Source organism: Crotalus tigris, unplaced genomic scaffold (genome assembly GCF_016545835.1).
Source record: "Crotalus tigris isolate CLP2741 ecotype Arizona unplaced genomic scaffold, ASM1654583v1 scf7180000022411.5474196:2289641, whole genome shotgun sequence".
NCBI classification, from domain to species: domain Eukaryota; kingdom Metazoa; phylum Chordata; class Lepidosauria; order Squamata; family Viperidae; genus Crotalus; species Crotalus tigris.
This window is the reverse complement of record NW_024099112.1, coordinates 777,477-789,662: the sequence shown is the minus strand read 5'-3', so window position 1 is coordinate 789,662 and position 12,186 is coordinate 777,477. Positions and strand designations below refer to the sequence as shown.

Sequence of the window (12,186 nt, the reverse complement as noted above, 5' to 3'; positions counted from 1 at the left end):
TATTACTGTAATGGGCATGTTTGATGTTCTCTAGAGTATATTACAACTCTAACATGCTAAAGAATCTTCACAAAGAGTTTGTGCTTGTATTATAAAAAATAGATTATGCCAGACAAATTGATTATACTGAATCTCATTAACTCTGTTTTGTCCAACTTAGATCTAGCCTATATGCTACAATCACAAGAAATCTAAATGTGGCTTTAGTCTTTTATAGATGTACATTTTCCTTAGATTCTGAATAAATAGTCCAAATGCAAAACTATGTTGTGAAGTAAAAATCATGGTAAGCTAATTGCTCAAATATAAACCAGCACAGTAAATTAAATTATTCAAACTCACACAGAACAAAACTATTAATAGGACAGCAAGAGAGTCTATGCAGGCAATGCTGGTTTCTATGGTATTCTATATAAATAGATGAAAGTGTAAATCTAGAGTGATTACTTTGTGAAATGTAAGCCAATTATGTACACAATGACTCCAACAACTCAAGATGTGCCAAAGAGCAGAATCCAATCAGGATTTTTGTCTGAACTTATTCTAGCATGTGAATACAGAATGTTGTTCAACCAACAGAATGACTTTGCTTAGGCTCCATATTTTTTACATCCATTTTTAGATGGATTACTGGACAACCCATGACTATTAGGTCATGATTTTCTTATGTAATAGAGATCTTTCCTTACATACACTTGTGAATCCCCATGTACCTTCTTGACAATCGACATACCTTCGTCATAGCCAACTAAATGATAAGCCCTGTTAATTTTATCATTCTCTTTTTATATTTATATCTGTTTTACACCACTGAGTTTTATTATTCACTGGTCTTTGTGAATAAAGATTTTTCTTTCTGACTGAAGAAGGGCAGAATATCGTAATGCTCATTCATCTTGACAAGACCCATAGGACAATCTCTATTCTATAGCTTCAAAAAAACTACTAAGTGTATTAGCAGAAAAGATGTCAAAAGCAGGACAAGCCCCTCAGATTCCAAAACAACAACTAGTAATACTAGGATTACAAAATAAGGTGAAGAGGTGATTGTTCCCAACTACTGTAAACTATTTTATATTTCTTAATTAGGTCATCAAGCCTGAACAAATTTATGCATTATAGTCATATACATTTCAGTGTGCCTTGTTTACCATGTAATTATGAAGATTCACTCTTTAGTAAAGTTTGACATCGTGCAAGGAAATACATTTCTTTATTCTGTATACCTTTGTCAAAAACTACCTATGGACACGCCCTTCATATCATTATCTTTTGAGGTAAGCAGTTGTATAAAATAGAGAAAAAGAATATCAAAAAGTGTTATCCAAAAAGTAACTGAAAACACACTTTAAAATAATCATAACAGAAACATCACAAAACACAATTCTTTAAGATCCAAATCAACAATATTTATTTGTTGAATTTACTTTTCTCCAAAATCCATAAAGGTGTTAAATAAAACCTTCCTAGGGGGTTTCTAAAAGCTAAGTCAACTGGAGAGTCACATGACCACTGCAAAACGGTCATAACATTGGATACAACTCATTTAAAAACCATAGCAACAGAAATTCTGGTCCCAATTGTAAGTCGATGACTACTTGTGGCATAAATAAGTGTCCTTTCTTCTTTCCTAAATCATAGCACTATCCAAACTGGTAACAGGTATTATAATTAAAAAGAATGGTTCTTCCACTTTTATAAAAGGCAGTTTTCAAGCTTTTTAAAACTAATAAAATCAGACTCCAAATGTGATCTGAGGGGGAATTTGATTTCAAAGATTAGGAGTTAGATAGGAAAAAAGTCCAAAATGTGATATGGCCATACTGAGGGAAAACACAGCCTTAATAGAAATGTATATTTGCATCTGAGAAAGACTTTATACAACTGTAGCAATGTAACCATTTTGGTTCATGGGTTGATGGGAAACAATCATCTCCAAACCAGACCCTTGTAGCTTAGTGGTAGCCAGATACATTTTTTTTTTCAACATGCAGATAACTAAAAATGAATATATGGGAAGCAATGGCCTACAGCTTTCTCAATTCCTTCTCAAAAATTTATCTTAAAAATAAAAAAGACTGACAAAGCAGAAACATTCCAGTCTGAGTACTTACTTGACAGTCAAAGTCCTGGAAGTTTCGAGCTGAATTCTGTCAATATAAGAATGGCCATTGATCAACAAACCATAAACTTTGCTTTTCACCTGTTTGAAAAGCTTATTCCAACACCTCAGTTACGTACAGAGCTGAAGCTTCCTGTATTAAATTGCAATAAAAAATGCAGAATAATAACAATTCCCCCACCCCTACCCCACCAGCCTTCTATCCTAGAAATCAATCTATTCCATATCATGATGGAAATGCCAGGATTTCTAACATCAAAATGCAGATTCTCAAGGAACAAATGCTTCCAAATTTTAAGATAATCTCTTGGCTATAAATTCAAGTTTTTATTTTCTATTGTATTTTGAAAGACTCATCAAAATTATATAGGCTAAAAGTATGCATACACTACAACAATGGAACTACTGCTGAATGATGGCTGCTTTGCATGCAAAATGTTTCCAAGAATTATCATTGGAATGGGCCACATTCCAATGATATAAGGCAGCCCCCCCCCCAAACCAGTACTGATCTGTGGCCCATTGGGAACGGGCCACGCAAATGGCAGATGAGCGTGTGTGGGATTAGGTTGTGCATGCGAAACCATCTCCTCCCTTTTGGCAGATACACTACATTTCACTCCAGATTTTTTTTTTTAAAAAAAATCAATTATTCACAAACACAAAACTTAATATACATGGACATACCCCTTGAAGGTGTACTAATTTTAAATTTTTAGCTAAAAAAACTTCATCGAAGTTAAAGATAAAACAGTACTGTTGAAGTTAATTTAGCCTTCTAATTTGTTTACTTAGAAACATTCCTTCTATGCTGTCTATAGAGAACAGTTAATTTAATCAACAGCTTAAAAACAAAAGAAAATAAAGGCCTTTGTTTTGGGGTATCTATGTATCTGTAATTCTGCATAATGTAAAGTAGAAATCAACATTTTGTATAAATATATTCCAAGATTATTGCACAATATACTCTGTTTAACCTTACCAACTGGAAGGTCATGAGAGCCAGTTAATCAAGTGGTTAAGACACTGGACTAGAATGCGGGAGCCCCTCTAGGCATGAAAAATCATCTGGATGACTTTGAGACAGTCATTCTCTCTCACTCCAACCCACCACACAGGGTTGCTTTTGTGGGGAAAACAGGAGGAAGATGTGTTGCATATGTTCACTGTCTTGAGATATTTGTGAAATAATGGTGGGATACAAATACATTTAAAAAGATAATTATTTGGGCAATAAAGCCCTGCAGCCTCCTGTCCACTTGAGTTTTTCCCTTTAGCTTTGAAGATTTCACTAAAAATATGCCCGAACATTTATAAATATTTTTATAACAATTATTATGCCTTTGATGTTTCAAGTAGACTTCAATCAACAAAAGCTTAACCATAATAGATCTGTTTGCTTTGAAATGCCACAAGACTATTTGAAATCAATATATATGGCACTTCAATGAGCAACAGCAAAGATTAAGAGCTTGCTCCATGAAACCCGAAACCTAGAATTTGTTTCAGGGGAGCAAAAGAGAAAGGGTTGGGAGAAGAACTGTCTTTCTGCATTAAATATTGAAACTTTCAAGACTTTTAAATGGACCTTTTCAGTGAATTAAATTCTACATCCAACAGGAGGAAACTGTAATATATATTCCTCCTACACAAAGTTAGCATATAATACAAAATTGTTAATTTTTCTCATGCTCAAACACAACTTTCTTTACCTTATTATTTAAGAGAGGTTTAATTTCTGTTAACTGCACATCTTGCAATTCATCCATGTTTACTGAAATCAATGAGATTCACTGTTGAATAGCAAAGTACTCCTCCTAAAAGCAAAACAAACAAAAGGTTTACAATGCAGGAAATCATCCAAGATCAAAAAAAAATATTATAAACTATAGACTATGGATTCTCAAATAGTTAGAGGCTATGTTGAAGCCTCTAGAAATAGTAACCTTTTCTTCTTTTCACAAAGATGAATGTATGTCTGGCTGAATCATAAACATCAAATGATATTTCTGGAAGAAGATGCTAAACATTTAAATCAGACAAATACTTAAGATATTCCATGCCTCATATTTTCTGTAAGACAGCATTATACAAAAATAGCAGTAGTGTAATGCAATTTAACTTTCTTATTATTCAAGGTTAAATATTATGTATTTAGTAACAGCTAAGGGAGATAAAAAGAATAATTATATATGCATTCACTTATTTTATTGCTGTGAAAATGTTTACAAATTGATTTAAGGCCAACAAAGCTGAGATATTAAAAATTTTGCATTGTTAGTTTTTCCTCTACTGGATTTCATCCTTTGAACTAGGTCTAATTTATATAAATTTAGGATTACAGCAGGAACATAAAATAAAAGCCCCCAAAACATCTTCAATATATTTTAATAAAGTTAATTTATTATTGACAAATTAAATTCACATTTTTAAAATTATTATTCAGTTTTAAAACTACAGTAGTAAAATTAGTAAATCAATTTTTGCTAGACACAAATATGTTGTTGATTCTTTTAGAAAGTTTTAAATTAGAAATAGGCAACATTCTAGGTAGCTTGTCTGATGTTAAATACCAGTGATACATTATCTAATAAAAGTTTTCTTTTAAATTGTAACTCAGTATAATTTTTAAGCTTTTCATCCACATATTCTCCCATTGTTCCAGCATCACATTATATACAAGTTCCATGCCCATTGTATCATACAATGTTTTACATGTTCATTTTCCAAATTCAATTTCAATAGCATTTTATAAGCCTTAGCAATATGTTCATCATTACCACAAATAATGTTTCAAATTCATTTTTAACAAAATCAAACCTATAACTTTTTATCTAGTTTGAATATTTCTTTCAGTTGTTGATATGTAAACCAATGACAGGCATAACCCTCTGATTCTAAATCTTTCCTTGATTTAAGAGTAGAGTCACCCGAGTTGAAGAGTATTACCGTATATGCCGGCGTATTAGGCGACCCGGCGTATAAGACGACCCCCCGTCTTTATAGCCGGGCCGCATTCCTAGAACGTCGTCTTATATGCCGGAAACTACCAGTATTTCCGGTGTATAAGACGACTCGGCGTATAAGACGACCCCCGTCTTTGGCGCCGATTTCAGCGCTCGCGGAAGTCGTCTTATACGCCGGCATTTACGGTATTTTAGCATTAGTCCACTAGTCCGGCTTTGCAACAATTTCTTTTCTTTAAAAAAAAAAAGCTTCCTGTGGGGACACCCTAAGAGGCAACTTTGTGGAGAATCTTGTTTTATATTTATTCCATACTTTTTAGTATGGCATGTCTAACAAAGTGATTATTAGAATCAACATTATCATACCAAAAATAAACATGCTATCCAAACCTTAATTCATGAACTTCCAAATCAAGTAGCCTTTTATTCTGGAGGTTCATCCACTCTTTTAACCAGGCCAGGCAACATGCATCAAAATACAATTTTAAATCTGGTAAACCCAAACCTCCTCTTTCCTTAGCATCTTGCAATAACTTATATTTAATGCTTTTTCTTCTTGGTTTTTGCCAAAATTCTATGTAGAACAAAGATTTTGAGATTACTCTTATGTACTCTAGATCAGGGGTAACCAACCTTTCTGAGTTGGCAGTCCAGTGGGAAAGGGAAGGACAAGCACCTTTATGTGCGCATGCACCCACATACAAATGTGGCTGTGTGCATGTGAAAGGGGCCGTGAGCATGCACGCTCTGCATATGGGGCTGCTAGCGCTGCAAGAGGCTCGCAGCATGCCTAGTGCTGGCAAGAGGTTTGCGGCTCACCTAGCACCAGTGAGAGCTTCATGGCTTGGCTAGCACCGGTGAGAGGCTTGCGGCTTGGCTAGCGCCGGCGAGAGGCTCACAGTTCATCTAGCACGGGCAAGAGGCTGACAGCTCGGCTAGTACTGGCAAGAGGCTCACAACTTGGCTAGCGCTGGCGCAAGAGCAGAGGGTGAAGGTTGATCATTAAGAAGAGACCCGATGGCTACTTTAAAGAAAACTAATCTGTGATTCAAGAAATGCTTGAGCATTTTGGAACCAAAAGTTATTATGAGAGGGGAACAAGTCCCTCTGAAGAAAAAAAACAACACATATTTTATTATGGTTAAATAAGTTGGTATTTCTGATGGTGCTTAATGGTTATTTTGGCAGGATAAATATTTTTGTTGCGGAAATGAGCTGGGTTAATGGATTTTTATTTATCTATTATTTTTGTCCACCTTTATTATTTTTACAAATAACATAACACATCTTCCTCCTATTTTCCCCATAACAACAATCTTGTGAGGTGGGTTGGACTGAGCGAGTGACTGGCCCAAGGTCACTCACCTGGTTTTTCATGGTGACTAAAACTCAAGAGTTCCTAAGTTTTTAGCTTGGTGTCTTAATCCATTATACCAAACAGGCTATTTTAGTCTGCAATATTTGACATGTAAATAAGGGGCTATTTTTGACATGTAAATAAGGGGCTATTATTTCTGATAATGTTTATATTTTTATAATGTTTGTTAATGGGATTAATTTTGATTATTAAAAAGAGGAATGAAGCAGATTTAGATTAAATGGAAAGGGAGATTATACACTTACATTGTTAGGTATTTTTGTTAGTAAGGGTGAAGGTTCGTTCTCTTGAGCTTGTGGGTTAGTTTCCGAACATTTTGTTACCAGGCTAGGTAACTTCTTCAGCGGTGTTTATGGGATTTTTGTTAGTTTTTACTGAACTTTTGCTGATTAATAAGGAGAGATAAACATTTAGAGAGGATAGAAAATCCGGTGAGGTATGGGATGAAGATGTATTTGTTTGTATTTTAAGAGGCAGTGATAAGTTGTTAATGTTGGAATATACTTGTTGGGTTGAAGGGGGAAATAGGGAAGGGGGAAGTTTTGCTTACAAGTTCCCTTTTTTTTTTGCAGGGGATTTATTTCTACACCTTTTAATAATTATTTTCCCTTCTTTAAAATATATTTTGTATTAGGTTTTTGTATTCATTTTATCTGTTTAATATAATTCTTAATAAATTTATTGAAAAAAGAATGTCTGATATCTCTTTTTTCATATAAGGCTCTAATCTGTGTTGGATGATTGTAATCATGATTTTGCTAGCAGGTGAAATTAAAGATATTGTACAGTAGTTTGCATACTCTTATTTTTTGAAATTAGAATGCAGACTTTCAAATCTGTTGGCCACTGTGATGTTCTCTAGATTTCCTGGCACAGCTTGGTTAGAACCTTTATTGATTCTTCTGTTACTTGCCACATCTTGGGGGGGTATTCCATCAGTTCCTGTAGACTTCCAAGTAATGACTGGAGTGCTGATCTAATTTCATCTTCTAGTGCTAGAGATTTTGGTAAAAAAGGAATTTTTTCTAAAGTATGTTTCCTATCTCTGCTGTCCCATGTAGGTGTTTGCTTGCTTGCTTTAGCTGGGCAGCTGGTTTGACCTCCATGCCTTGAGTGATCTGGCTGGAAATGTATACATTTGACTTCTTTGCTTATCCCTCCCAGGAACACTGCTCCCCCCACCACAATGAAACAGCACAGCAGGAATTGGGGCAGTATCCAGCTTTACTCATTAAAACTCACTATTGCCTGATTTATCTAAAGTATTATCTATCACTATTTTTTGTGAGGGCACTTTTTACAGCTCTATCTCTTGGTAATAAATGCCCAGGAGAGCCCTATTTCGGAAATGAACCCTTCTGTATATACTTTTCCCCTCCCCATCCTATTTTTAAATGTTTGTGTTAATTAGATTCCCTTGTCTCTAACTCATTTCTTTATGATTTTAATATCACAAAGCTAACAGCTGGGATAATTCAAGAAGTAAGTTACCATATGATGCTAAAAAGAGCAGTATCCAGAGAGCTTCAGGTTTTGTTCACCATAACTGGTAAATATAGTTGACTGTTGTTTCCAAAGCAACTTTGCAAATGCAGGAGAAGTCCAGCATCAGGCTGACTGACAAGGTCTCTTGCCCAACTATTCCTTTTTCTAGGACTGATATTTGGCATCTTAAATCTCCAACACTGAGCAGGCAAATAAAAAGTATTAAAAATAGAATGAGACTGGAGGAAGTCTTTAGTGTGGGGCTTTCAAGTTATATTTTACCCATCTAGCCCAGTAAGTCTGGATCATAATATTTTTTCCTGAGCTGGTGAATTTATCTGAAATATGACATAGAGTTGTAGGCGTTCTCAGAAAATGGTTACTTCACCATGTGGGGAGTTTACTTATTCATAAAATGGTTGCCAAAATGAGCTATTAAAAAAAAAACATTTTCAGGAGGTGAATTGGTGAAGCTATTGCATTCTACCCATATTGCTTTCTAAAAGGTTACCATGCCTTGGCTCCTAAGGTCAAGATGACACTAAATAGTTGCAAAGAGATTCAATAAACTTTAGCCTGTTGCTGCTATCTAATGAGCATCTGGGTTTTGCAACTCAGACATAGAAGTTTTATTTGCCTGCCCTTTTTGCTTAACAGATGGATATAGTAGGTCACAGCACTAACCATTTTATCCTCTTGGAATGCCAATGGGCCTGTATATAGCCTAGAGGTGTTTTTAACAATGAAAGGCATTGTTTTGCAGCATGCCAGCTTTTTCAATCAATCATTATATTTAATTAATTCTTCCATGCTGGGAAGGGTAAAGAAGCAAGTTTTCAACAGGCACCTAAAAGTAGGTCTTTCTCAAAGTACAGGGGAACACATTCCAAAATATGGATGCTGCCAGAGGGAAAAGCCACCTGCAAACAGCCACCAGGATTCAGCAGCATTCAGTACATATTGTAGCACCTAAGTTGATATTTCAATAAGTAATCAGGTCAATAATACAAAGACAGTTATCCTGGTTTTCAGACATTTAGAGCTTTATAGCCAAAATTCTGAATCTGGCTTCATAACAAATTGATATCCAGTGCAGTTCCTTCAACAAATGGGTAACATGACTGAGTAGCTCACTCAATAACCTGGTTTCTACATTCTGTACCACCTTGCATTTTCAAGAATAGTCACAAACAGAATATACTGCATAATCTCCATATGAAGTTACCAGCAAATGGACTACTGTTGTCAGGCCCAATCCAAAGATGACACAGCAAAATCCAATTGAGTCTAAGCATTTATTTGCTTATATCTAGTGGATAAAATCTTAAACTAAAGCTATTCTAACCTACTAGATATATCCTGAGAGATTCTACAGTGTGGCTACCCTGAATTCACTCTCCTCTCCAGTTTAGGACTGCTCAGTCTCTTAATCTGGGCCTCTCTCTAGGAAACTCTGTGTTGCCAAAACTCTTATCCACTGATTCTCTAGTTCTCAAACCTGGGAACTCACCCACAATGTTTTGCTGAAATTTAGTCTTACTTCACGGTACTGGCCTTCATCTACCTATTGTGGTAGGCAGTATTCTGGTTCAGAACATATACAGCTTATCTGATTAAGTTGTTATGGAGAAGCAGAGCCAAGTGTCATGTATACATTGATGACACCCAGCTTCAAAAGTCCTGGTGATGTCTCTGGCAATTTTCTACAGATGTTAAATACCACTGGACATAAATTAATGCATTATGGTATCTCACAGAATAGCTGCCAGAGTTCAGAATCAATAGTACTATTCTTTGAGATTGTCTGCTGAGAGATCAAACAGGACTGATAATCACATTGCTTCTGTCTCACTCCTGCAAGAGATCAATTTGGCTATGGCTGATTCTATCCTCAAATCAGGTCTGAACTCATACTGAAAGGGACAAGATAATCAGTGCTTTCCATTAATGTTTGCAGCTGCAGAGCTGCCACCCTTTCAAACACTTCATGCATAAAAGGAAAGTTTGTAATTAGATAATAGTTGATAAAATCCTCTGGATTCAAGAGGTTTTTTTCAGGAGCTGGTGGGCCAACTTCCTTCAAGGCTGCAGCACCACCCTGATGCTAAGGTTCACCATTTCTGGAACTGCCAGTCACTAATTCTTATGAAGCAAGATGAGCAGGGGTTAAATGAACAAAATTAGGGCTAGATAGGATAGAAAGCTTTGATTGCATCAGAACGGTGCTCTTGGGTACACCTTTGCAAAGTTATGTAATGTCCATGATTCATAGTTTCTGTTGCTGTAAGTAAAACATAATGATCAATATTCTTATTTTTGCTAAAAAGAGGTTTTACACTATATGCTAATGAAATCACTGAACAAAACTTTAAAGTTGTAGCCTGAAGGTTTTGTATTTAAAATATAGGTAACTAAGAACTAGAATTGTCATCCTTTTCTGTGAAATAGCATTATAGCACATACGTAGCAATTAAGACTAGTATAGCTTGAATCTAACATATTCAAAACATTATATATTCATGGTGTCACAACTGACACTCTCAGTCATCTCCCATGTAAATAAGAACTGAAATTTTGGAAAGGTTAATACCACATTATTAGTAGATTTATTTCTGTTTTCCATTTCATATTTTTAAGAAAATGTAGTCTGGCATTTTTTAAAAAACCAATAAACATGAATTTAAGGATGCAGAAGTAATAATTTGATCTACCTTTAATGATATTGATAGAAGTTAGCCCAGAGAAAGAAATATTAGAAAGGGCAGAAAAATATATTTTTCCTCAAAAGGACTTTTTAAAACCAAACCTGGCCCCAAATCTATCTCTCTGCCCCAAGCAAGACTTTAGCCCTATACAAATGCAGATGTAAAACCATCAGAAAGTTGAAGCCAGAGCAATCAAGAAGACAAAAGAGAAGATCTGCATACCCCACCCAAACTCTAGGAATCAGCCCCATCACCTGGGAAGCAGGATATGATAATAGAATTAAACCACAGATATCAAGGCCTAGACAAACACTCAGAAACAGCCTCAAGGTTCATGCCACAGGAACAGGAAACTATTCCAAACAAAAGGCTAGGGGGGGGGGTATAAAACCTACTGCCCATGTGCTCAATCCCCCTCTCCTTCTTCTCTCCTCTGCACTTTCCTGAAGAACCATCTTTCTGCAATAAACTGTAACCTTCTTCCCAAAGCAGTCACCATGTTTGCTTATTTATTCCCGGCTTGGATGAACCAGGATGTAGACTTTACTTCTAACAATATGAATTAAGAACTTTATTCTCTCTCCCAACCAAACTGGTACTAAACTAGACTGAGGGCCTCATCACTTAAGTTTTTGGATAAAGAAATATAGGACAAAAAAATGAGACTAAAAACAATGTAGCATTTTAAACCTTTAATCAGGAAGATGGAAACATATTCACAATTCAGCACAGACTACATAAGAAAATTGAACCCAAACAGGGTTCCGAGGTTAAGATTATGAGGTCTACAAAAAGAGTAAACAGTTGGAACTGAATAAAAAATAGAACCAAATGACAAGTTAGTCATATGAGAAAACTACTTCTAGAAGAAATTAAACAGCTCTTTCCTTTATGAAAAATAAAATTGCATGTTTAAAGAATTTTCTTAAATCTTTCCATCATAGTAATTGGCCATATTTACCTGTAATATGCTTTTATTAGTTAAAATAAAAGCTTATTTAAAGTATAATAAAAGTGAAATAGACATGTAACTCATTTATTTCAATAGAAGGGAATGTCTGTTGCTCAGGGTTGAACTGTGGAGTTCTCGATGCTCCTGAGTTTGGTTGCTTGCCTGCAATTGTTTTGTTTTCCAAATAGTGCAAGAATATTACCTAACTGGGCAACATCATGTCACAAACAAACAACCTAGACCAGAGAGGAACAAGAACTCCACTTACTCATTAATCAATCTATTACAGGCATCTCAAACTGCTGGCCCACGGGCCAGATGCATCACAACAAAACCACGCCCACTCCATTGCCAGCAATGGGGGGAAAAAGTCGTGATACTTCGTACGACATCACATGATGTCGTGAGTTTGACATACCTGATCAATTAGATACTGCAAATTCTGAAAAAGAAAACTTTGATCACATTTATTTAAAAATATTGAATGCATTATTTTGACACTAGAGTCTTCAGGCAGTTTTAAAAATTGAAAGTTTAAGTAAAAAATAAAATAGCCCCAAGAATTGGTAAATCGGAAT

At 35.4% G+C, this 12,186-nt stretch overlaps 1 protein-coding gene across 5 annotated transcripts in view; it reads right to left on the bottom strand.

Moving 5' to 3' along the window:
- NDRG3 (NDRG family member 3) overlaps window positions 1–12,186 on the bottom strand; it is a 56,970-nt gene that overhangs the window by 19,886 nt on the left and 24,898 nt on the right. For 3 of the 5 annotated variants that reach the window (XM_039319148.1, XM_039319147.1, XM_039319152.1), the window contains exons 2-3: window positions 3,835–3,939; window positions 2,115–2,150 (exon numbers count right to left, since the gene is read on the bottom strand). In XM_039319148.1, the coding sequence (XP_039175082.1) occupies window positions 2,115–2,150; window positions 3,835–3,891 (93 nt within the window). In that variant the 5' untranslated portion in view covers window positions 3,892–3,939. The remainder of the gene's footprint in view (window positions 1–2,114; window positions 2,151–3,834; window positions 3,940–12,186) is intronic. The other 2 variants (XM_039319149.1, XM_039319153.1) reach the window with 1 other exon arrangement.